The sequence below is a fragment of the Xylocopa sonorina genome, chromosome 7 (assembly GCF_050948175.1).
Source record: "Xylocopa sonorina isolate GNS202 chromosome 7, iyXylSono1_principal, whole genome shotgun sequence".
Lineage (NCBI taxonomy): Eukaryota > Metazoa > Arthropoda > Insecta > Hymenoptera > Apidae > Xylocopa > Xylocopa sonorina.
The window spans coordinates 3,973,045-4,000,755 of NC_135199.1; the positions used below are offsets into that span (position 1 = coordinate 3,973,045).

At 43.8% G+C, this 27,711-nt stretch overlaps 2 protein-coding genes across 4 annotated transcripts in view; one reads left to right on the plus strand and one right to left on the minus strand.

The window, feature by feature from the left end:
- Cwo (transcription factor cwo) overlaps positions 1–27,711 on the plus strand; it is a 377,930-nt gene that overhangs the window by 188,365 nt on the left and 161,854 nt on the right. The window lies entirely within an intron of this gene.
- Pde9 (phosphodiesterase 9) overlaps positions 1–27,711 on the minus strand; it is a 128,432-nt gene that overhangs the window by 31,106 nt on the left and 69,615 nt on the right. For all 3 annotated transcript variants that reach the window (XM_076898212.1, XM_076898213.1, XM_076898211.1), the window contains 2 exons: positions 7,220–7,462; positions 6,519–6,749 (listed from right to left, as the gene is read on the minus strand). In XM_076898212.1, coding sequence (XP_076754327.1) covers positions 6,519–6,651 — 133 coding nt within the window. In that variant the 5' untranslated portion in view covers positions 6,652–6,749; positions 7,220–7,462. The remainder of the gene's footprint in view (positions 1–6,518; positions 6,750–7,219; positions 7,463–27,711) is intronic.

The following is a 27,711-nucleotide window of genomic DNA, read 5'->3' on the forward strand; positions in this document are numbered from 1 at the left end:
CCATACTAACAGACGCTCGCTTCTCAATTACATTCCTACCTTTTCCAATCTAATCTTTCCAAAACACTGTCCACTAATAAGCTCCAACTATTATCATTTCTGTCTCATCGTTATCAGAAGAGCGTATCAAAAGGGCAAGCAACTATTGTCCCGATTTAATTAAAACTGAAGTGGATACTTTTCCTAAATGTGACACGTTAAAGTCTTATATCAAACGTGGCTTATGAGTTTCAATTAAAAAAAACAGAAAATACTCGACTGTTGAGGGGGAGGGAAACTAGAAGCTTGAAAAAGATGATGAATAACAAACACGAGAAAAAGATCTCCAATTTTTTCCCAAGCAACTTACGGAGCATATCTTAATTTGCAAAAAGTCTCGAGGTTGAGGTCCATTTTCCGGGCAGGGCGGCGCAAAAAAAGTACGTTCAATCTTGTTCCATTCCGTGACGCGCATCGAACGCGGCCTCGGCCGACGTAAGGGATGCTCGCAGGGCAGGCCTCTGATTGATTTCGAGGCGGGGTTACACGGGGCCAGCCTCACCTCGCTCTAATCGATACATTTGTACGTGTACATACGGTTTATTGTGCCGGCTAACCGCATAAATACACGGGCACCGCGTACGGCTCGTTACATTTAACGAACGTGGCCGTTTCCATCGTCGTCTAGACAGGGACGGTCATGCAAATTCATGCGGTCGTAAGAACCGCCCCTAATTTCGTAATTGTTCGCCGCTCGGCCGTACGTTCTCGTTCGACAGGGCAAATTCTCGTGAATTTTACATAACGAATGAGAGCTACTTCCGAGGAGAAGTGTAGCCCCTCGCGATGTCGTTCGTTCGAAGCGGTAAAGTTGAGTCGTTAATGAAAATTATGTCAGAGGGGACGTTCTATGAACGTGATTTGACTGTTAATGAATTTTTAACGAGATCGTTAATACTAAATACTGTGTACCGACGTGAGAATCAGAGAATTGCTTTTGCAAAATTGAAAAACGAGGTGGACAAGCGTTTCGAAGGTAATATCTCTAAAATCCGGAACGAAATGCTCCCGATCATACAGAAAGACGTCCGACATTGTTCAATCCGAATCCGTCTCGCTCGAGCGCCGCGAATTTCATTAACGTCGACGGCAGAACGCGATCGTCTATTCATAAAGCGCACGCTATATTAACGTGAATCGCGTTGCGCAAACAATCGTGTTTTGATTTAATATATTCCCAGCGTTGCACGCACGCACGCATCTTGGTACCCGCGTGGAATGAAACGACGGGGAAAGGATCGTTATACTCCCCGTGTGGCGCACGTTCACGAATCGATAACTCGATTATTATACGCGCGTTTTCGCGAACGCTTCGCGATCGAACTAACCGGAGGGGATGGTAATCAAATAAAATCAGGTGAACGTTTTACCGGAATGGAAACGGGTATTTAGTGTGTTAACTATGCGGCGTTTATGCACGCGTACCATATAGGAAGGAGCATGGAAATGTCTGAACGCGGGAAAGTGTATTGTGTTTTCGCGTAAATCGTGGTTCGATTCGAAAATGTTGCCTGTTTGTAGTTAGTGCGAGCATTTCACGCGACCGTGTCGTTCTGTAATCCAGATGTTCGCTAACGAGCGAGGCAATGATCCGTGAAAATGAGTTCCCCGAAGTTAACGCACGAAAAACCTGTACAAATTCGAACCAGGTTGCTTATTGGTTACTCGTTAAGGCCGCAGGGAACGAGAAACACCTCTGCGATGAAATATCGCAATAGGTGATGCTAACTCGAATAGTTTTCGGATTTAATCGAGCAACGGCCTATTAAAATGCGGATGTATCGGGATAATGGATATTCTTTTTCATGCTTTTTCATGATTCGAAATGTTTAATGACGCTCTGGCAAAGCTACAAGCAGATCGTTGCATCGATGGAACAATAATTTGGCAGGCTGTTAATTACTATGAATTCAACGTTACGATACTAGCGATCGATTTATTCGGCTGAAATAACGAGGCCATTAACCATCATGTTATTAGCGATCCGTTGGTCCATATAATGTTCTCTTATATCGAGTGCTAATTTCGAATCTCTGTTCGAAAATTTCAATTTCCCGCGTGTAAATTGTCTCGGGCAGAGCAACGATAAACCTGATTATTACCTTCCCCGCGGCTGTAAAACCTGAACGTGACTCTGGCAATTTCCAGATTTGCGAAACTTTCGAACCTTCGTAGGACTTTAATAAAATGTATTTGAAAAGTTTTAGATCCTCTGAAATCTCTCTATGCGGAATTTAAAGTCCTCGGTTTAAAGCTCGCGCGCAACGAAATTTGCACTGAAACATCAATCATCGCGTTGTACATAAATAACGAACAGAAAAAGACTCGAACGAAGACAAATGTCTCGCTCGAATCAAGGAATATATGCGACATTCAATCTCACTGAACCATCGAGCCTATTTCTACCCCTCATCCTTGGCGGTTTGTTCCGGGGACCGGGAATTTCGTGACGCTGGCCAGACAATAAGAGTCAATTTAGCCAGTGGACGATATCGGTTCTCGTCGAGGCATCGTCGGCATATTTTTTCGTGGTACGACAGCGGCTTCGTTGAAAGGCTTTCTAATTAACTAGAGGCAGGGATACGTCGGCAGCGTGCTCACCTCGCGAGTTTCGTATCGACGTAGAGAGAGGGGTGCTGCACAGGGGTGAGAACCGACCAAATGATCAGTCTATTACAGGGCAGAGAGTTTCTGGATGGGGTGGCGCGTTGTTCCCGACTCGTCGTTGCGAACGACAAAAAACGAAACGCGAAACGATAGCTATCTGGTCGAGACAGTTTTATCGAAATGAAAATGGGATTGCAATTACGTGGATTTTCATAGAGTTTAATGCAGAGAGTTTGAGTGAAGATCGCGAGGATTTTTATCAGCTAGATTAATTGTTAGAATATATTTGATTAAACCTCGCGCTTCGAACTTAGGCTGAGACGAGTTATTTAAGGTAAAGTATAGTGTCCGACATAATTTTAAATAATATAAGATGCTAAGGAACAGTTAGTTTTTACGTGATTTATCACGCAGTAATAATTTCCACGTACAACGGAAATCAGTATTATTCTTAAAGAATACATGTTATTCTACATCTTATATTTCCTTTGCACATTATTCAACGATGTACGATAATGTTCGAACCTCTAAAGGAAAAACCGTATAAATGGCTAAAAATACAACGCGAAAGAATTCCAACTGCGTTACTCGAGTTTCGTTTCAAGCTTCTTCATGAATGATACCGAATATCTGATTCCTCTCGATCTCCGTGATACGATTTTCTCTGGAAAACTTCCTTGTTTCGATCCTAAGAAGAGGCTTTGATAAAAACTTGAAGATTTTCACGGGTCGTGGAATTTCTCGATTAATCGTGCTCGTAAGACACTATTCCTGGAATATGCATGGAATGCGGGGAAGAGGAAATCGATAGAGGGTGTTCCTTCGAGCGGTTTCCTTTCAAGATTGACTGTCGCAAGCTCGAGGGCAAGGCTGAGGGGTACCTTGGACGAAAAGAGCCGCGATACCTGGGCGAACTCAAAGATTTCCTGTAACGTCGACAAGGTTGCCTCTCCGTTTCCTGTTTACCCCCTTTGTCGTGTCGCCAACTCCTCGTAATGGTATTCGCGGCGAAGCAATTTCCATGCCTGCATAAATTGTAATACCATTATCAGCACTAATTACGGGATGCACTTTGACACGAGTTACCATACTCGTAATTCATAATACGGCAATTATGTGGAAACGGTTTTAACAAACGACAGAATTCCGTTTAATTAACGTGGTCAGACGGTGTGTGTTGTCGACTTTCGTGAATCGAGGATGCGCGGCGTCAAATCCGACGCGGTTTAAGTGGAATAGAAACAGCAATGGTCAGACGCGACGTTCGATTGCCCAATAAATCTATGGAAATTCATATCAGCCCACTCTGAGCGTAATTATTGACTATTTACTGCTCTTCGAATACGTTATTACACGCGTACATTTATATGATGTTACCGTGGACGTGAATTCAGTGGATTAGACCAACAATGGTCAGACAACCAAACGGGAAATATATAATCGCGAGGGGAGACCGTGCAACAGTTTGCAATTAACAACGTGAGACGCTCTATTGCCTCCGGAAGCTGTGTGCGACTGCACAGCAGGCTGTTATATCAAATTGCACGCGGTTCAGATAGATCAAGGCGGTAATGAGCAGACAAGCGGAAAATCAACTGTCGCGATGCACTCCTGTCAGGCTAATTTTCATAATCCCGCGAAAAGGAGACGAAACAGGCCACGATTCCAGCTGTAGAGGATCGTTTCAAGAGCTTTGCACCAACGCCAGCAACAATGACCACGGCAACCAAGGAAATCCCTCTGGAATTAACGAAACGCCACGGTACGCGCGACGTCTGACATCGCCAAGTAAAAGCCTATAATTTCCATTAACCAGGGAAATGAGTTCCGCAGAGATTGCGAAAGGGGACGTATCCTCGCCGAAATGAAACGTCTTCGCAAGGAGAATGCAATCTTAACGAGTAGAAAAAAAACGGAGATTATCCCTTTATACGAACGTTTAAAAACCGTGCTGCGAATGACTAAGAGAATTTTCTGCGTCCTGAAGAAGAAAGACAGAAAAAGAAGAACGGAGAATTGTACGAAACGATCCTTCATCCTTCGATGTGAACATCTTGCAGCCTGAATCGATTACGGTGGATTAGTAGAACGTCGAGATTGTATATTTTATTTTATGTTTAAGTGTCCATCTGTAAATGAAATGAAAATATCTGCGATGTAAATGCGACAATTCAATTGCCTTAAATTGCATTTACCGTTTCGAATTAATTTTATTAGAACCTTCTTCATCGAGTGTATCACCTCTTATTTCGTTGTTTAAAAATTTTAACAAAAGATCCCTCCTTCTCGCTTTTCAAAGAGCATCTCTCTATTCGTATAGATGAATCTTCGTTAAAAAGGATCAAACAACCTTTTATCGGAAAGCCCACCTTACTTTACTCGAGAGCATCTAGATTTTTTAAAAGGTTTTTCCTGCTATTGAATTTGATGGGAACCCTCGAGGAACAATATTGAAAGCGAATGATGTCTAAAAGGTTTCCGCGAGACTCTTGATTGTAAATAATTAACTTTACGAATAGACGCAGCTTCCGCGCGGTGGAGGCGACGCGTATATTTAATTAACTCACGAGGAAATCATTTCTCGCGTTTAATAGAAGTGCTACTAGAAAGAAGTAAACGAGAACCGACGTTGGAGCGAAGAGCGACGAGGCGGCAAGTCGAAACAAGCGCGGCTAAAGCGTAAAGGAAAAATAAATAAGAAGCTCGGACAGATATTTTTGTAAAGCCCTCGAATAACCGTGGATAACGGCCCCGAAATTCCGACTGACGTATCGAGCCAACCAACGGACACTCGAGTATAAATCGGTGTTTGCTTTGTCGTCTGGCGCGGTCGAGAAGGTGAAATAGACTTGATTGGCACGTCGGACCCTCGTGGGTTACTTTTTCGGGAGGCAGCGTCCGGTCGATAGGTCACGGTTCGAAGTGTGCGCAAACATAATTTCGGTAGTGCTTACAGACCCTTTTCATATCGATGCGCGGGGCTGAAGGGGTGAGGAGCCGCGGGGTTGAGGGAAGATTTCGTTCGAGATTACTCGCGCCAGGTGGAGGAGGCCGGCGATCGATAATTGAAGTGGATCCGACGCGAATATCGAATATTCGCGGAGCGACACAAAGCAATCTCGATCTTGATCGATAGGACGAGTGCCTCGATGGCTGTCGTCTGGTTCGAATGAAAAGATCCAATCGGCGGGCAAACCGATCGCCATCGAACTCTCGCGAAATATTACTTCGCTCTCAAATGCTCTTGAAACAGCTGTTGTTCGCTGGTTCCTCAACTTTTACAGACTGTCAACTGTTATTCCGAGCAACGAACATCGATTGGCTTTGTTCTTGGAGAAAATAACTCTTTTCTCCGATTTTAGTGTTGCTTCAATCTAAATTGATTCGAAACTAATGAAAATCTGTTTTAATAATACGATGATAATAATGTACGCGAGAAGGTGGTACGAGAGCAACCATAATGCCGATTACGATCATGCGTCAAGTAATAAACGGAAAATGGCACAGTCTTCTCGTCAGCGTCACCCTAAATTGATAAACATCACCGAGCTAATTTTGCAAGCCTCCCAATGTAATTACAGTGACAAGAGTAAAGGTGGAAGATAAAAACAAAATTGCTTGCCTCGTTCTCGAATCGACGACCACCTGAACTCTTGAACTTTCGAAAGTAGTCCTAATTAATTGTCTATCGATCGTGAGATACTATTGACTCCGTCTAAATCGGGAATTTCTAATTATTTAGTAGTAAGCATGTAGTAACTTTGTACGTCCGGTTCGTAAATTCTTGTACACGGAAATGTTACTTAAACGTTAATCGACAGGAGACGGCGATCGAATTTTGCTCGGCGAGTCAATTAATTGGATATACTTGCCCTTAAGCTCCATGTTCGTGACCTGATCCGCTTTGTAGGTGACCGTATCCCTGCGATCCCCAACGACGAAGTAAATATGCGTGAATTCCTCGTTGTCGTTGCCACCGGTCCCGTTCCTCGCCTCGAGGTCCATGGCCAAGCGACTAATTTCGGCCTTGAACCGGCTTCCGCTCCTCTATGCTCGGCCTTGCGATTACTTGCGAGGCGACCCGGCCTTGCTACTACTCGGGGCTGCGGAAACATTCGAGGGTGTCTCGTTCAGATAATTCAAAGCGCAGTCCATCCGTTCTCGAGGATTCATTAAAAAGAGGTTCTTGCGCGAACGTTGTTTCGAATTTATGAGACGCAGTTAAAGGAAGGTTGTTACCCAGTAATAAGCGGAACGTACACGTATTGCGACGTTGGAGTATTGATCCACGTGTTTTAGAGGGTGTCGTCATATAGCGAAAGGTGAAGTGAAGGTAGTTAGAGTGCGATATGAAATTGATATTCAATATCAAATTCTTAAATACGTCCGCGTTGAATTATCGAGTCGAGTACTCGCGTAATTAATTGGAAAATTAATAGTAGCATTTAGTTAACTGAATTATAGCGGGAGCTTCCGCAATTTAAGATAGCTGCGAATAAAGTACGCGAGACGATTTTGAAACGATTTCTCGAAATTCGAGATCACGTAGAAAGAGAGTAATGTTGTTACTAACCTCTGGTCGGGTGTAGAGGGATAGCAGTATCCTCAGCGAGCTCATCGTCGCATCGCCGCCCCGGCGGCAACAACCGGGTCACCCCCGATTATTGCACCTGTCGACCTCGTACCTGCCGTGCGCAACACCTGCAGGGCGAACGATTGAACGTTGCAGGATCCCGCCGATGACCGTCGAGGCACCAACCGAGAGGACGACCGCTCGTCTACTACCAGCTCGCACTGCGCTCCTTCATTGTCCATTCTGAAAGCCGAATCAAATTTTCTCTCGTTAGCCTGCGTACTGATTTCTCTGTTCCGTGTGTTTCTCTGTCGATACATTTATATTCAAACTCTTCATTCGTTAAAACCGTACAGTTATTCTCGCAATGGGATTGTAATTATTTCAGGATGCTCTAACAGATGAAAAAACGTTTCGAATAATGTCAAAAAATCAGTAAGTTCAATTGAAAAATAGCGAAGCTAATTATTCTTCCGTTTCCCGAGAACCCTTCAAAGCGACGACTACTATTCACGTAACGATCAAAGAGCGGCACAATATCCTTTAACGACAAGTCTCTTCGGACCCGTATCAAAGTGCTCTCCAATTCGAATTTTCTCCAAACGGCACACCGACGATACGGTTTAATTTTCGGACGCGTTCAAACGTGCCTGTCTCGACCGATTCTGATTACGAATTGCAGGTTTACTCGATCCCGCACAATAACCTCCCTTGGCAAATATCGGGGTTCGAGGCTCGGGTTTGAAATTTCGCCTAAGTATACGTCCCATTGCGGTCAGCGCGCGGACTTATCGTGAAAGGGAAACATATTAGCCACTTTTGAATATCGAACGAAAACGAAGTGATTACAGGCCACAGACGAGCCGCACTTTTTTTCCTGTATACGCGCGGAACGTGGATCGTTGAGAAATTCACGAAACACCACCGCGACCAAAGCTACGAATCGTGAACACTGAAAGGGTAGTGTGAATTTCTAAGAAGTGCTTCTCGAAGTTTAAAATTAGGAAGACACGAAAAGACGAACGAGAAGACAGAGAATGGTGTATGACAAGTATTTTTCTTCGTGAATTTTAATTTCTTAGCATCCACGTGGAACGTGTAGATCGTAAACTCCCTTGCTAGAAGTTCGATTGATGAAATGGACGAGGAATAATCGAATGACGGAGACGGCTGTTGAAAAGTCTCCTTCGTTTCATGTTACAGGTATAAATTGTGTCGAGCGAGTCACGAATAATAATTAACCTCTATTGCATGCCCAAAATTTCGTGAATAACATATGAGATTAAAAGGGCGAATTGTGATGTTCCCTGGAGTGCCGCAATTATTCGATCGAATAAAGGAAGAGACTAATTACGGAATTAATATTTGATCTAACCCATCGGAGGATTAAATTACAATTTCGTACTTCCATACACGAATAACGAGCGAATCTGCACTAGCGCGGAATCATCGATTATCATCCATTGAAACCAGGAATAGAGCCATCGCGAGCAATTTTAACAAATCGCGAGTAATTTTTACGTTCCGCATCCTGACATTTGAATAATGTTTGAAGCTCTTAGGAGATTGTACATTTGCACTGGTCTCTTAAGAGTGCCACGCCCAGGTAAAATACGTAGGTGGAGGAAATTTACGATTTATTTGCCGTTGGTCGCCGGCGGAAATTAAAAGGCCCGACGTACCTTGTCTTACCCTTAACCCATGACCTCAAACGGTAGCTCACGTCAGACGACAGAGACGTACAGGGTTGCAGACGTGTATTTATTACGTGCTCGTCAAGGTGTATGTCGGTTTCGAACGACGCTGAAAACCATCGTAAGGCGACGGCGAACAAAGCCCCCTACACGATATTAAAGTAAATTTATAATTTCGTTTTCAGCTTTTTCCGTTCCTCTTTGAAGGATCCCATTTTCCGTGTAGGCGCCTCGAGCGCTATACAATTATGCCGTTTCAAAATCGTACGAATATTAAATAAGTATAATTAAGGTTGCGACATAAACGTCTAAATGCAACGCGTGCAATGTTATTTTCGATGTAATTAGCGACTCTGCAAACCCTATTTGGTACAAGGCATCGCGTGTTTTCAAGCTAAATAACACTAGCGGTTCGATAATGAAAGCGCTATGCGTTATAATCATTTCGAGCACTCCTTTGTTCCCTAAATTGAAGAGAAATGTGATCCTGGTTTAGAGGAGCGTATCTATCGTGCTTCAATGATACATCTATCGAGTTACCCTTTGATTCGATCGTTACAGTTCTAATTGTCCGATAATTATGTAATACTAACACGTTACTTCTCCTGCGTTGCACTTCCAAATTTTAAAGACCGATAAATATTTCACTTCGCGTTGAAGACAATCGAATTTCACTTCCGCAACTGCGACATTTCATTTAATGTCGATGGAAACTTCTACGTCGTTGGGAACTTTCCACAACCGTAACACCCGTCTCGCAGGATGCGTGTCTTGGTATCACGTAGCAAGGATTACAGTCGAACCACGTACGCAGAGAATGGTAACAATTTCGTGAAATTTACGCCCGCCGTACGAACGACAGGACCGTAGTTTTTAATCGAGGGAAAATCTCGACTGCCCGGCAACGCCCGTAACCGCGAACTGCCATAAACGCCCTCGTGGCTGTCACCACAGTCCTCTAACGCAATCAGAATATGCGTATAACAACAACGATAGCGGCAATAACAACACCGATAAATTTCGACTGGCGCGTATACAAACACGAGCGGCCGATTCGAACGTTCCACTCGTCCAGGCGAATTTCAGCGTAAGCTAATCGGTAAAATAATCAGCGGTAACGTTTCGTCGATTCGAAGGAGCAAAAGTTCGATTCGTTTAAACGAAGCAACAAAGTTGTTCGTAGAAACGGGAACAAAAGTACCATTAAACCGTTCCCGTGATCGATTCTTGCAAAATGTTTACCTGAAAGAGCGATTGTACGAGGTGAAACTTTTAATTATTTACCGATCCACTAGTTCCAGAGAAAACAAGCAAAAGAGCAAAGCGGCTGCTCACCAGGAAACGATGGCGTTCGATATACCATTCCTCCGCGGAACATCTATTATCTGCTCAATTATTTATCGACCAGCAACAGCGGCGTCAAATCAAACACTCCGGCTGGCAGCAGTACACGCGTGCACTCGATGTGGCTCGCGAACGGAAGATGTCACGTGCAATTTACCGGAAACCTGTTGCGGAACAATGCCTATCAGAGGAGATGAATCGCGATGCGCGAACGGCTGTTCGACTCCGGCGCCGTGCGAAATCCGCATGAAAATTCATGTTACCGCGTCGAACCTGTCCCGCCTCGTCGAGAATCACACCGATCTGGTGCCTTTAATTGGATCGAACTGCTCCCTCGCACTTGATAACGTGACAAGACAACCAGCCTGATGGATGCAATCGAATGAGGGGCGTCAGAGTAGAAGATGGAAGCCGACGTCGCGACAGCATTCAAAATGGAGGTCTGACGCTGAACCGAATATCTTTCCGAAGGGAAAAATTGTACGCGAAATATGGCTGCCTCGAATCGACGAGCGTGCTAATCGAACGTGAAATTGCAATCGGTTTCTGTATTACGGCTCGCTCCTTTCAGTAATATAAGTTTTGCTTTTTGACAAAGTATTCCAAATAGTCTCGTATTATGTTACGCATTGTACCTTATGGAATTATCATCCAACATCCTCGTACTTTTACGTAAGATTCATCTCTATCGAAGTAGCATTACAATTTCAACCTTGCTATAAAAATTACCATGCTATACATCGACATCCGGCTAACGGAAACCATAGCGGAACAGAATATACTCGATATTTACATATTTTTTATTCAGATACTCATTTATCGTACCATCTTCCAGTAATTACCATCTTTCGTTCTTGCACAAAATGCATTTTTAAACGCGAGAGCAACGCTGCAACACGAACCCGGTCACGGTAGATATCGAGCGCGGTTTTCCTTACCGATCACGTAGATATCAGATTCCATCGAGCAACCCTCGACGCGGCGAGATTCCGGGCGGAAGATCGGGTTCTGGCAAGTTTGCAACTTGCCGCGGACGATATCGTGTAATCAAACGGAATCTATCGAACGTGCGGAGGGGTTCGAAGCGCGCGCGGCAAGCGAGCGTGCAGGGTCGAGAAAGGGTGGAAACGCTGGAATAAACCAATCTGTATTGGCGGCGCGGAAGCGGCGGCGATGCTCGGGATAGTTCTCGTTGAGAGTGCGCGATCCACGCTGCACGAATCGCTGCCGACCGTGTCCTGGAAAAAATCGCCTTTTCGATTACCCGACGGGATTTAAACTGCAGCAACCAGCCAGCCGTTCCGTGCACGGTACAACGCGGCTTTAGTCTTCAGGTGCCCGGTATATTTCACGTCCGTGCCCCGAACGTTAAACGCTTTCGGGCTTTGCGTCCAGGAACGCTGATTCCGAATCGTTTGTCCGTTAACCGGGTACGTGGATCCCTTTGTACAGTTTCGAATGAACTGGTCGAGATTAATGCGGGTGTGGCGGACTGAATCGCGAATAAAAAGCAGACTTCACCGATTCGAAGCCTGTTTTACGAGACGCTGTAAAAATACCCGGACCACTTTCAATGGATACGAGATCCGTTGTAGAATTTTCCCGTGTGTCGAGCCATTGAAAGAGCGGGACGAATTTCCAGTGGACAGAGGTTGCGCAACACCATTACTTGTACAAATATATTTATCGTTGAGTATCATAGCGTTCTGTAAGCGTTCGGATTATTCCTGTTCCAGTAAAATCTGAATATCTACTTCTGATCGGGGCGTTACTTGATTTACGCTGCAGCCTCCATAGAATTAAATGATAATAGAGGACTTATGGTAATACGTGCGAGCAAACGATAATTAAATACATCGACGGGAAGTAATTTTCCATCCTCTTTTTATAAAACGAAGAATAAAATCGTAGACGTGCTCCCACGTTGTAACGCAAATGTATACACTGTAGATGAACTATCGCTCGCAGGAAGAGAGGCAAGAGTGGCTGGCCCGTCGAGCGTGTTCACCACGACCGATTGCGGATTTTAATACATGCCCTCGGTATATAAGCAGCATGATTTGCAAACACGGTTGCACTTGCGCAAACATTACCGTCAATATTAGCAGCTGGATTGAGAACAATATTAATACGAAATTTCGTGCGCAAGCATACCACGTTCCGCGAAAACTGGAAATTATTAATTTATTATTTCCGTGCAACAGCAGCGGAGAGCGGGACGTTTTTCATCGAAACAATTGCAATCGCTAGAGCAATTTCCTGAAATTCCGGTGCGTGCTCACTTTTTGAAATTGAATATGTTTTCGTGTAATTTATTATTTTCTGATTTTCAAATAAGGAAATAGCGATAATAATTTATCGTTATATATATTTTTTCTTTCATCGATACATTTTCAATAACTCCATTTGGAAATTGCGTTAATTCCGAAAGAGATAGATTTCCAGGAAAAATATGTTTCGCGATATAATACGTTTGAAAATATTAAACCGTAAACTGGCGAAGTAATCTGGTTTAAAGCGATTCGAGACTCGTTCAGCGGACCAATCGCTTGTCGACTAATTACTTGCCCGACGAAACAATTATTACAATTGACAGAAAAGTGTACACTGCTCGAAACAACGATAAGTATGATGATCTCCATTTGTTTCATATTTATACTGCATTAAACCAATTTTATTTTTCTATAAAGTACCTGAAGACTGCGCTCTCGAATTGTCGAACGCAAGTGTCGCAAGTTTCCGTTCACGACTACAAACGTTTGTACCATTTTAATAAAGCAAGTGTTAAATCATTGCCATCGCAACAATCCAATTAAAAATATCCATAGCAAGAAAAGGGAAAACGTATCATCGTTCGAGGCTTAGAATAGGTATTCGATTTTCATCGCGAGAACATCATTTTCCATTGTCCTTTGGTTCAAGGACACATGAATTAGAAAATTGCTAGCATTAATTATTAATATTAAATTTGATAACGCGTTTAACGTTCGAAGCAACGAAAGCTCTCGTCCGTTTGTGTCGTTGAGCGATCAAAAGGCGGAAAGTTTCTGGAATTGAAATCAAAGATAGACGTTCAGGCTAGCACGAAGCACCGTCTCATTTCACTCTCCGGGATCCTAGTTATTCGTAACCAGAAGAAATCCGCGGCCATTAAAACTGACGAAGTGTATCAAACGGTTCATGGAGCGTCTTGCGAGCGTTTCACAGCGGCTAAACGACCGCGTAATTACGCGTTCAACAAGAGCACAGCGTTGTCCAGGATGTGGCGAGGGCACTCGAGCCCGAGCTCGAGTTAGAACGCTTCCTCGGATGCAAATTACGCGGTCCAACGATACCGCTCGGCTCTCCTGGCCGAAATAAAAAGGGTGAACAAACACTCGGAACAACGGGGAATTTCGCTCGCGTGCTGTTCCACCGCGCCACGACCCAGTTCCGCGGATCTAATTAACTGTGAAACGAGCAACCGCTTTCGTTTATTTTCCTTCGCGAACCAACACGTTCGCCAACCTGTTCGCGCACCGGCCGGCTCTCCATTTTTCCTAGAAATCATGCTTTTCTACGGCGCGTTAAAGGGATGCGCGTGTAACTCGCGTTACGTCATTTCACCATTCCTATTCTCTTAACATGGCATTCGATTCGCGTAGTGTTCAGATCACAGATTGCAGTACTAATTTTCATATTACTTCCAATTAGTCGATGCAAGCAGTTTTTGCTAAGTACGCGTCGTGTTTAAGTACGCGTGAAAAGAAGATCCCCCTAGATTTTCCTACTATTTGCTGCTCCTTTAATTCCAGTTTCGCAGCGTATGATTCGCGAATCCTTTGTTCCCCAAAACTTTTAATCTGAGAAGAACGGTTGTCGGAGATGGGAGCTATTGAAAAAAAATGTACAAGGGAAAGGGAATACTCGCAAACTTTTTTAATCGTCCACCAACGAATATTTCGTCAGATGATGAGAATAAACAGTAATGTTCATCGTCCTCCGTCTCGATATTATTTCGGCACGATTAAAATGAACCAGGGAAATTATAAGCCATAAAAGAAGTTATTCGCAGCCTTTTCTCGTGTTTTTCAACGCTCTTGTAACTTCACACGCGCCATAGGCTGACAGTCCGAAGTTGAACGATTATAATCGCCTACAGGTAACTAATTAAAATCCGTTCTGAAACAGGAGAAGGCAACCTCGCGAATAACGCTCGAAGGGAATTTTATTGTAACGAAACAACAAAAAGCATAGTGTACAGTGGCTGAACGAAGCACGGATACCGACAATTTCTAACTTCTCCCTCGGTACCCTTAACAAGCTGAAGCCTTGATACGTCTTAAATACATCCACATCGAGAACTAGATTGTTGCAGATTATTCCAGCGCAAACAGGTTCCAGCGTGACATTAGACTGACAAAGATACTTCCACGAGAAGTGACAGGCCCGCAGTACAGTAAATTCAGAGTAACCGCACGCAACCGGGGCCTAGACGCGTGCAGTTATTTAAATATACATCTTTGCGCTAAGGACTGGCAGTTGGACAGGAACTCGTGAAAAAAGAAGTAGCCGACGCGTTAGATTACACGTTTAACCGACTCGAAGGGAGAGCCTTCTAGTAAATGGGAACAACTCGGTCGCATTTAACCAGGATCCTTTAGAACGCAGCCATTCGATGTCCGCGAATGCTTGTTCCAGATACTATACACTTCCATCGACCTGTTCCCATAAAAATAAATAGCAGACAGTCCGCGAACTGAACCGTCGACAGATACGAACGCGTTAATCAGATGGCCCAGACTTCCAGACGATCGCAGACGTATCTTCTCTAACGTTCCTCCCTGTCGCGGACGCCGGTTCCTCGACGACGACGACGACTTCCATCGGGATGACTCAGGGAAAAAGGAAACGTGCTAACGAGCCCCGGTCAGCATTAATTGTAACATCCTCCCGACGGTGGCGGACCGCTTCCGTCGCGCGATCGCCTCGCCTCTGAAACGAAGGAAGCTGCCAAGACGACCTCAACGCCCACGCGGCCCGACTATAGGCCCTTTCCTCTGAACCAGCCAGACTGACATCTTTTAACGCCGCTTCTAAAACAGCGTATCAGTCTCCGGTACATCGCGAGAGACTCCGGTTACGTCAGAGTATAGCCGTCGATCACCTACGTTCTTCGCTGCGTTTTCAAGGCCGTCTTATTTTTCAGAACGAGAAGGAAGCGATCCTCGAGTTCTACATTCGAATGCAACGAGCATCGGTGATTAGCTCAATTTAACGACACTTGGACGGAAATCTTTTCTCACCCATAAAGTGATCCTCGGTTCCCTTCCGGTCCCTTCTTATAGGAAACGATCTTACTCATCCGAACTTGTACTTAACTGTTTGAATTGAATAATATTCTCCATCCTGTTTATCTTTACCAACATCGGTGCCACGAGTTTGACTATGTTTTAGAACAACCTCGTTCGATCATTTGCATTGAAAAATATAGAAACGCCCGAGAAACTGCGAAAAGAAAAGGGGAATGAAACGCGAGAAAGCTCCCTTCGACTATCGACGAGGATACACCCGAAACGCACGTTTCGTAGTTCGTTAGACCGCAGCGCGCGGGAACGAGAATAGACCACGCTTCCTGAGGTTACGATCCCTGCCCTTCCGCCTGAAGGGTGTCAATTAAGGGAGGGAGCAAATCGAGAGCCCGGCGATCCCAGCGACGACTTAATCTTCGCGCGACATTGAAGAGCCGTTCGTGGTCGAACGGGCCACGTTCTGACAAACGCGTTAACGTGATTTCAGCGAGCGTTGCCGATCCGTTGCACAACCCGTTGCGGCGCCCGACGAGTTTCCAGCTGAATCGCGTTACGTCCAGGCGGACCCTAAGTGCATTACGCCGTTTACGAGGCAGTAGCACTCTCATTCCGGGCACAGGTACCGGTGGACATTAAATTCAACGCACGTCAGAACGTGCCGCATGCGGGTACGGGACAAGTAGCACAAACGTCACCCTGCCGCCCCTCCCGATGGGATCCACGTTTTACAGCCTCGTTTTATTGCACGCGCGCCAATAAAATTCACTCGCGTAATAGCCCTTCTGATAAACTTTATCAGGAGAGCGTAAGAGGGAACGATCGAGAAACGGTTTTCACCGGAAACGTTGCGCTTATCTTGTAGTTTAGCCTCGTTTAGACATCGTGAATCGTGACCGATCCGACGAGACGTTTCGAAACGAAGGAATTACGAAGGGACATAACCTTAATCTTTCGATAACCATCTTCGATATGCCTTTCGATGATTTGTTGTTTCGATAAACGCGTTACAAATGGAACGGCTCGATTTGATTTACGAACGGCGAAACAGTTTGTCGCGGAGAATGAGGGAATTATGGAGCCGCGAGTAACGCGGCGGACAAACGACGTCTTGTACCGAAATTTCGTCGCGCAGACACCGGAGGCGTCGTCTTCGCGTCGACACGAATAATCATACTTTAATCAAAATCGTGGCGAAATTTCCTTTGATCCTCTGCTCGTTGATCGTCGCCATTCAACCGTAAACAAACTAATAATCGCGTAATTGCCGTTTTCCACGTTCCCCTTTGACGATCAGCCGTGAATTAGGCAAATTTCATGAAATTACTGCGAAACTAATCGTCTGCTATCTCTCAGAATATAGTTTAACCATTACCAGATAATATTTAACCAGGAGTACGTGGAATTTCGTTCGCAATTTTAATTTTAAAAATAATCTTGATTTGCGAGAGATGAATAAATTACTAACAACGAAGAGGTTTGTCAACATGACGATATTTGCTGATATTGCAAGCAGAATTTCTTCGGGTATTTTTCTTTAATTATTAAAAGAGAAAGAAAAGATCTACTCTAAAGTTTAAGTTGATTGCAAATAGAATCCAGGTAATCTCCAGCACGTATGCTTCCTTTTAAAAGTCCTGAGAAAAATCATTTCGAGTGGCAACGAGAAGTGTTTGAACAAGCTCCTCTTCCTTTGCTATCATTTGCACTTTTTTCCTCCGTGGACACACTCATGGTGATGACATCACGTACTTAGTTAATCAAGGCTTCTGTTTCAATCGCTCGGCGGTATTAAAGGCCGCGAAAAATTTCTTAAAGCCAAAGGGAACTGAGGAAACGAACCGTTTACGACAAATACGTAAAATATAATTACATAAAATAAATGATCAAAGTTTTTAAGCAAATGATCGCAACGCAAAAGCCGCGATAATTATTTTAATGAACAAACTTGATGCATTAGAGTTTGAAAGAGCTTCAAGCACCTACATGTTGAAACAAAATCTTTCTATAATGACCGCTATAAAAAAGTTCGAAAGTAGTTCAACTTATTTTATAATCTTGTACAAAAATAATGACATAATCTCTCGGTTAATTACCAGTCCCTCCGTCTTCGTATTTTTCTGATTTTTCTGAATAATTTGCCAGAAACAATAATTCAATCCTTAACTCGACCACAATTGAATCTTAATAAAAAATCGTTTGAAACTTTCGCTTTACATCAGACCTCGCTTCTCTAGACCAAATGTCGTTTAATTATTCAAGAACCAAGTTCTCGTCATCAATATTCCATCGCACTATTCTTTCATACGACACCTCGATAATTCCATACGGGAAATAAGACTAAATAACCGAAGTCGACAATTTTTACCGCTACCTTCGAGGTCGCGTTTGTCGCGTGAAACAATCAGCCGCGGAGTTTTCTCTCCAAACAGAGCAAGAAGATTTCCAGTTAGGCGCAAGACGATTAAGCTCTCCCCTCTTGGGGGTGTGTGCACGCGTGCACGCCCCGAGGAAGCGGATTTTCACTCGCGGTTAGTCGCGCAGGGAGCAAGAAATCAACGCGCATCTTCGTGGCCCCGAGAGACGCTTTTAATTTGATACTCGCCGCGGGCAAGAAGGTTAATAGCTGGCTTAAGCGCGAAATACGAGGGGACATTCGTAAGAGACTCCGCGTCGGCTGTGTCAATTTTATCGCAAGCCTAGCGCGCGAGTCGCGCCTTCGTTGGCCATCGCGCATTTTTTTGCGTACGACACGTAGTCACGTTCTCGAAAAGCATCCGCGAAACGAGCGAACGTGGCTTCGAATAATAAAACGATAATATTTTCGTCTGGGGGCGTTGTCGGAAAAATTATTTATTATTGAACGCCTCGCTGCGATCTGCTACAGACCACGTTGTATGTATATCCGGCTAATAAAATACGTACGCGTGGATCTAGTGAATCGATGACGACCATGCGGTTCCCGTATAGATAAATAGAATGCAGATGGAGGAAAAACATACGTTTTCTGATTGGTACAATGACTCGCGTTTGATAACCTTGTAGACTTATAGATCGCCAATCTGACAATTTGCAAGATTGCTCTGAGAAACGATCGTCATCGCCACGGCCATAATGTTACGTTTCATATAATTGATATTTATTGTAAAAATATAATACTTGTATTAGTACATTTTCTTCCACGAACCATGACGTATCGTCGAGGAATGCTCGAAATTAAATTCGAGAACCACGCTACCTTCCAAAGTACATAACTCAAAAACATTTCTGGAGTATGTCACTGTACTTTGGAACTCATCGCCCTCGTTCACGGTGTACGTAAATTGGTGCTCTGCATTAGGCTATCGACACGTCATCGTAAATCACAACAAGAAAAATATACAGCTTCAGCGAACTGACTCGCGTTCGTATGAACTACGTGTAATTCGCTCGAGTGTTGCACACCAAGTACACCTTAACGAACACATATCGGTCCTTGCCAGTGACGATCGAGAATAAAATTTGCAAATGTGCAGAAATAGTTGCACAATGTGATTAGGAAAGCGTTATATTGTCAGAGCAGTAACGAAGGAAACTACTTGGTGATTAAGATGCACCTCTGAGTATAAGTGGAACAAATCGAGTTTAACGCTCCTCGAACGTTCAGGTCGCCAGAAAACAATTCGATTATTGAAACGACGAATTGCTCGATTCGAAATGTTCAAACTTTAAGCCTTGGTAAGTGTACGTGAGAATTTGAAAATTTCAGAAACGAAATTAGAAAATTTTCAAATTTTCAAAGTCAACGTTTAAATTATTCGAATACCTCAACTTCTACTAAAATTTTGCGCGATATCCATTTCTTCTCGCTGATCAAATTCCTCGATGTCGTTAAAGTAGTGTAGCATTGTTTAAGTATTGTCAGACGCTATCGTTCACACGAGCAAGTAGAACGAGTCTACCTATCAACCATCGCAGAACCGAAGCCCAATAAGCAAATTACTGCCTCGCGCGGAACGTGCAACGGAAAACAGCTTCCACAACGATTACCTCAAACCATAAAGTTGACCAATTTCACTCCAACAGTTTCGCCTTCGTTACAAGTTTAACAATAGTGTTCCTCGCTTAACAATTTGTTAGTACGTAAGGTCGATCGATGCCGGGTGCGACACAAACGTCACCATGATAGAAAACGGTCGCTTACGTCACGTTTTATTAGGAGATGAATAAATCATGGTAATTTTCAGAGGGGACTCGAAGAAGCCACCTCGACGATAAGAACGGCATTCTTCTGCCGAAAGCATCGCGGAAGTCGACTCCTATACGGACCCACCTTTGTCTCAATAATTAAACGCCCGACGATTTCGTACAGCGCGCGATGAATAATTGAAACCCTTCGACAAACGAATTATTTATACGCCCTTGATATATTGACGTTGCATACGCAGAGATGGACGATAATTTCTAGCATTAATTATGGACGCATCCGTTCGTTCAACGAAATTATTAGAACATATATTTGTTTGATTTAATTCAGCATATATTATTATAAATAGTCCGATTAGCTTTCTGAATGTTCATGAAAAATTCAATATCGTTTCCATAGATTTTTGAAAATTATTATTAAATACCGGCTCCTCTTTTTTTCTGTTGGAATTATTTCTCTCCTATGTGGAATTTCGCTGCTTTAATTAAAAGTTTAATGGGGAGAGAAATCTGTATTAGTCGAAAGCAATTAATCCTTCGTGGAATTTCTCTATTTGCATAAAGCTCCGCTTTGGGCCGCGAGAAGTTTATTAGCTTTCCAGAATTCGGGCGTGAAAATATGAAAAAGAGCGGAAAGAACGGAAAGAGAGATCCCGGTGAAAACGGAGAAAATGCAATGAAGAAACTTTCATTCGGCGAACATGATGCAATTTGCGACAATAATCGGCGGATACGACTGGCAGCGTTTAAACGCAGCTTCCGTCGTACTGTAACGAAACTGGAAGCGCTCGAAAATTCCCCGAATACCGAAACAATTTCCCCCGACATGTAAACCAGATTACCAAAACTTTATGAGAAACCGGTCGTTCATTTATATCGCCCGGTGAAAGCTCTTAAACTTCCATTTCCGTTCCACTGAGATATCTCGCGGAGCAGAATCCAGTGGCGTCCATAAATCCGGCCGTATCTCGTCGGTTTAATAACTCTTTCGTCGAAAACCGCGAGCCCGTCGCGATATACGATCGACCGCGGAAAAACGGCAAATATCGGTTAGCTAAAGCAACGGGGCCGCGAGCCGTTCCATCGGGGCCTGCGGTCGTCGCGGGAAAAGGGCCAAGCACTATTTCACCAGTTCGTCCTAACGAAAATCACAGGAACGCGTGCACAGCCCGCCGAAAATCCGCGGGCGACCGCGCGTCCAATTAAAATCTGTTTGCTGTCAGTTACACGGTAATGTCCCCGTACGCGTCGTGGGTCGCCATTAATTAAAGCAGCACGCGCGCGAATTATTAACCCCAACCTCGACGTTACATCGAAACGATTCGCGTGATTAGGTTAAATCGTCGCGGTGCTGAACCTTGGCCAAAACGTAATTCGCGTTGATGTATCGTGTTCGAGGACAATTTCGGCCCGACGTCGCGCGTCCCACCCGAGGAGGATGCCCTAATTCGCGGGGGGGTGGGGAATGTTAAAAGCTGCTCGGAGAAATCGGGGGATCGTGTTTCTGTACAATTAAAGGGGACGAATTTCGTGCTGGACGGAATATCGTGCACGCTGTGCATTCAATAGTTTCGCGATGGATATAGGGCGAGGGGGGGAGAGGATGGATCAAATGGAGCGGATGGATGTTTGATATCGAGTCCCGGGGTGAATTCTTTGTAGCTTCGAGCGAGTAATGATACGGAACATTCGATATTATAGCGGCGGATGTACATTGGAGTTGCTTGAGCCCAGTCTCTGAGACCTTTTCATTGTCCGCGTCTACTGGGGCAGTTATTAATGGGCGTGGTTGTTCGAACAGGCGAGAAAACGTTTCAACCCTTCTTAATACACGGAGAAAAAGATATTTCGAAAAAACGAAACAGAGTGTTTCAAATGTTGGAAATAGTTAAAAGGCACTAATTCGCTCAAATACATGTTCACCTCTGCCTTTTAATGATTTTAAGCAGTCAATTATTTTGGACGAATTATACGGAACAAGGCTAATTAAAAGACTCAGAACGTTTAGCGCTACACAAAGGATCTCTGTCGCTGTTCACGTTAAGTTTCGGAGCTTAGGAAACCTTTTGTCTCTATTATTGGACAGAAGCGTAGGTTATAGCGTAGTTTGCATGAGAAATACCTGTTAATACGGTATTTTATGAAGAAAACTCATTGCGAACGATAACTAAGAGTGTGTACGCGTGGAAAATAAATAGAAAGGGGAAAATAAATATTAATAGAGTTTCTGTTAGGAATTCGATGTACATAGCGTGAAAAGTTTTTCGAAATTCAGTTTGCGACGTAAACAAGTAGAGTATTGTTAGTCCTGTACAACACGTGAAAGGAAAGTTTTCCGCTTTGTGAATCGTCAAATTTACAGTTGAACGAAGTGTGGAGGCACTGGAAGTTGTCTCATTGTCGTCCAACTTCCGAGTCTGCACTGACGATACGCGTTCGCACGCGTAAGTCGTGTTTCCTTCAATTTACCGACAACAAACGTATCAAAGCCGTCAAACAGTATCTACAGTCGATGGTCCAGGTTGAATCGCCACCACGAAACGCAACTCCTCGACGAAAGTTCTGCGTTTCGTTACGTTGAATCGAACGAAAGTTCGAACAACCTAATAAATGTCTCAACTTTAATGTACGATACTTAGTTGACGACAAATATAATTCTCCGGATTAAAGATTCAAAGAACCAGCGATAAGTCCGTAACGAAACGTTCGAGCGAACTTTTAATCCCCATAAAATGAAACAAGCCACGATTCGAACGTGAAAGAACGACAGAAGAATCGAACCGAAGTGGCGGTGAAAGAAAATTAATTCTAGTCCTTCATAAATAGCTGATGTTAAATTACTCGAGCTGCGCATGACGTCGAACAATGCCGGATAATGGGAACGTAGCGGCGCGCGCGTAAAACGCACAAAGCCAACGTTCATTTTATGCGCGATTCTTTATTTGACTTTCCCCGGCCGCAGCCCGCGGCTTTTCTGCCCGCGAGCTCTTCATTAACGTTCCGTTTCCTCCGTTGGTACCTTCGTTCGCGTAAAATTGCATCATAAAATCGTCGTGCGTTTTAAATCGCGCCGCAGCGGCCGCGAGTATATCCGGCGTGCGTAATCGCGTTCTCCTTTGATACGGCTAACGAGATCGTTCCCGATTGTTCGAGAGTTCACGACGAAACTCGGCGGAACATTGTTAACTCCTCGATGGTCCTCGCCGTGTGACGTGCCTCGAATCACCGACTGCGAGCTGAAATAAACCGCGCCGGTCTCGTCCTTCGTGGACGTGTACGAGCACGCCGATAGCTCGTGTCGGCTTAACGCGTCTAATTAAATCTATTTGCTGTCACGCCAGTGAAACGAACGGGTTGCAGGCTTGGTAATTAAATGCACGCGTTCGATGGACCCTAAACTGGCGTGATCGGGGTTTCAACGGGCAAGAAGCGGTGGTGGTTATTTCGAGAGCCCGTTAAATATTGCTTCTCCAATGAAACCGTGGGAAGCCAACATTTTATTTTACGTCTCTTGAATTATCGGCGATTCTTTGTTTCAGATTAGTTACTTCTCTTAATGGTACGTGGATGAGCAAGTTTTTAATATCCCTGGATGCGAGGGATTGCGTGTGCCACAGGAAATTAGAACGAAACTTTGTAATGGGATCCATTACGCTAAATCTTACTTAGTCCTCAATTTCGCCACGCATTTCGGATATGATTTATACGTGTACACGAGTACGAATGCTACGCACAACTCCTGATTAAACAGATTACAAGATTATTACTGCGGAACAATATCTAATTTTTAATGATAATATTACGCGGAAAGATTAACGGTTTATACAAAATTAACATGATTACTACTGCGAAAAGCTTTCGACACGGAAGACCCTATAAAATGTTTATCTCTGTCTTTACTTAACTCCAGAGTGCACGGAGTGCATTTGCATTCCACTAGCACAAATGCCACGATAATTTTCCGAAATTATGCGAGAACGCAGAATATACAGACTCTCTGTTCTTTACCTTGGAAGCATCTGTTTGACCCTAATCGAAGTCATAAGCGAAAAACTAGGAAGAAACTGAAATTAACCCACGGACTAATAACAAAATAAATATATATTTCCATTTGATATTATCGATAACATTTGGCATAATGTGTCTTCTTTTCTTTAATTCTTTCTTTATAGATATACAATATACAATCTTTAAGCTCAATGTCAGTAATCATCCCCAGTTTATGAAAAGGACACAAAAATCTTTGTACGAAGCTACGCAGCATCCCCACTAATTTTAATCACGAACCGTCACTAGTTCAATAGCTAAAAAAAAAAAAATGAGAAGAGTCTGGAGAGAGAAAATGTTGTCCAGGAAGCTGAATTATATTCTTTTTAGTAACAAGTCGGACGTGTTTGTACCCAGAAGCATCGAGCGAAGAGAACACACGACACGATACCGTGCATATCGGCCGGTTTATTACGCGAATCCGATGCATTATTCAAACGTTTCCTATTCGCGTATCGCACGAGATGGCCGCCACTGGTATCCACGGTTTCCGTTTCGAACGCGGCGGGCTCCTTCTGCCGTAGTTGGTGTATCCTTGGTATCGATCGTCTATTCCACGGCATCGGGATCGTTTTACAAGCCTGGCCACCGGCCGGTGTGCCGCCAGCAATTACGAGCCATATTTTACGCCCACCTACGGCCCTAGCGACTAATTCTGCGTGCTCGACTAATCATAATGTTGAACTGCCCTGTCTCGCGTTTGCGCTCGCCCGTACAACGCCAGGTCACGAGAGGCGGAGGACTTCCGTTAACCGAATCAGCGCGAGCGATTCGAAGTGCCGATGATCCTCGCGCGGGAAGATTTTTCAAACGTTTCAGCGAAGAATCGACGTCGAATAATTTGCATCAGAATCGTTGCATCGCTCGTTACGGGTGGTGGTAAATTTAACGACGAAACGGAGAAATTTGTTTCCCCCGAAACAATGCGTGCGGCGAGAGGCAGCTGGTAACTGTTTATTCATAATGAAATACAACATATGTATATCCCCGAAATAATTGACATTTGATATGTTAAACAAGGATTATTTGCAATGGCTCCCTGTCTACAGTAATGTATTTTATTGGTAACCAGATAGCGTGAAATTTGGTCGGTCTGGTTACTGGCAACCAAATAGCGTGAAATTCGAATAACGTATTATCGTAAATTATTCAGTAATTAGATAATACGACGTGCGCGGCTAACATTCAGAATAATCAGCCTTTTTTTACGAACCGAGTAATCAGATACAGCGGACGCAACGAAGGAAATAGAGTTTTAGTTCCTCTTCGAGTGCACGGTGACACGAAATGATCTCCGTCAAGTACCAAGCGTAGTATAATATAATGTCCGTTTTATTCGAAACGACTAGTATCTGCTCCTCTATAAATATCTTTAAATACGAACGAAACATCGGCTGTCTCGTTTTTATAAAGAACGAAATTGCAGGAAAATCGCGGCTGGCTCGATGAGAACCAGAGGTGAATAAAAGATGCGAGGAGAGGATTATTGAGAAAGGTCAAAACGTATTTCAGTCGAGAGGATCATACGTTCCGTCTGATTTCTATGCCCCGTGGAAGGACACGGGAGCCTTTGTGCCTCGCCCTCGTCCTGGAATACATAATTTAGAACGTAAGAAGAAGATCCAAGGCGGCCCGGAATTTTCTTTGATACTCGTACACAGCGGGAGGGAAAAGTGGCTTCCGCGGCGGCGGTACAGGTAGTTTCATTAAAATACGTTTGTGGGCTGGCTTCGAGCTCTCGCTGTGCCTATACAACGTTTAACCTAGTTGCGGCAAAGTGAGCGCGGGACAAAATACATAAAGAGATACACTCTGTCAAAGGGCGGACAATATCGTTGGAGAGAACGACGGCGGATCGAATCTGCACGCGGAGGATCGACCGTGCGCGGTCCTTCTGCTAATTGCTTGAATAATATCGTATTCACTCGAACCATCGGTTTTATTGTTGAGAAATATATCTGCGAACGTTCTATCTGATCATACACGAATGCCTATCAGTGTGTAATGGGGGAGGGGGGGTGCATTTAATAGACTTTCTTCTCGGATAAATTCACCGCATCAAAGAACATTAGAGATAGCCGGTTTAAAACATTGCAAGTGAAACGAGACCATAATCTGCGGAATTCGATATAAAGATTCTGGGTACAGGGTAGACTCATACACGCACGTGTATATAATGTTCACCTGGGCCAATAAGATTCGATATCCGACGGCATCGAACGTGTATAGCTCTACACCGTATGATCACAGTCTCTTACCAGACCTAATAAAGATAACCACGCACATAAGAAACCCCAATAATGGCTAAACCAGACCCAAGAGTTCAAATATCGATAACGCTGGACTCGTAAAACTTCGAATAGAGAGCCTAGGAGTCTTCGGAGTTGCGAAAATATTTTTAATATCGACGAAATCGCGAACTCTTCTTCTCTAATAAAGAGTTTGAAAAAAAAGCGGAGTATACACATGGAACTTCCAAATGTTTAAGCGGCTGTCGTATCAGAATTTAAACAACGACGAAGGTCTCGAAAATTGCCAGAAGTTTAAAGATTGCGCGAGTTCGAAACAAGTTTGAAAGCCCGAGCGCTGGTGAAGGCTTTGAAGAGTTTGCGGCACCTCACACGGGACTTATTAAAAGTATAACGAGCACGAGACATCTATACTAATTAGGAACTTGAGATCTTATTTTTACGTCTTAACGGGAACAATGAAGTATGAGAAAAGCGCGGAGGAATACGTCTTCGGAATAAAGAATCCGTGCTCCTCTCATCTAAATGTCAGATCGCCGTTCTAGAAGAATCGAATATAGAACGAAATCCATCCTGACAGGAAATGAACCGGGTAAGATTCGAGCCTGCGTGGCGAAAGAGATAGATTTTGCGACAAAGAAGGGTCGTCGAATCCCGGCTTAATTTACTGAAATCCCATTGCTTTCGCTCTTAGAAACATCTAGATCCCCGTTCGATCCCCTTTGAGAGATTTCGGGACTGGCTGCTAGTAAGCCGTATCGAGTGTTCTGTACCGATACATATCGGATGCCTTTTGTCTTGACGCATCCATTGCTAATTTAATTAATGATTCCAGCTCTGTGAAACTGCATGGTTGCGCGATTCTTCTTCCGCGGTCGTATTAATGCGGTCGTGGTCAATATTCACGGCGACGTGCCAGTATAGTAATTTCAGAAATTCATTTCGAAATTTCCATTCAAATTCTACTTCCCATTCGTGGAATTTGTTAATGATGTTATACGATATCAAACGAACGCGGGCCAAGTTTTGAATTTCACGTCGATATTACTACAAATGATAGATATTTTTATGAGATTCTGTTTAACACGATTTCGTATCATTCTCATCCCCGTTTTAATACACTTTCGCGGCAGCGATATTAATAATATTCGTATCCTAACTGTAACGAGCAAACAAAGTATACTAGTGCCGGATTGCAAATATCCAATCGTCATCCATTCAATTTCCACTCCCAGGAATTAATATCTACAAAATACTTTTTACGTATATCCGTCGATGCTGTGTATCGTTCAGCCTGCGGAGTTTAAACGACCAACTGGAATTGAAACGTATTTCACATTCGATATACAGTTCCATTAAAAATCGGGACCAGAGGTACTCCGTGCAATGAGACAATGCGATCACAACATATTTATCCGCAAATACATTTTAACATCAAGATTCGAAAATATCCAATCGTGTACATTGATATTAAACTCGAAACTTCTAACCGACACGAACTAAAGCCCTTTAACGTTACCTCCAAACCTATCGATAGAAAGCTTGACCAGAAATCATATCGGATGAAAATTAAAGGAAACCACGCGAAAATCCGTTTGACCGAAAAATGGAGCAAGCTTTCGCGCTTCGACGAGCACGGGGGATGTGCGTATCGATCAGAAAAGGGGTGGACGGGATCACGGGTA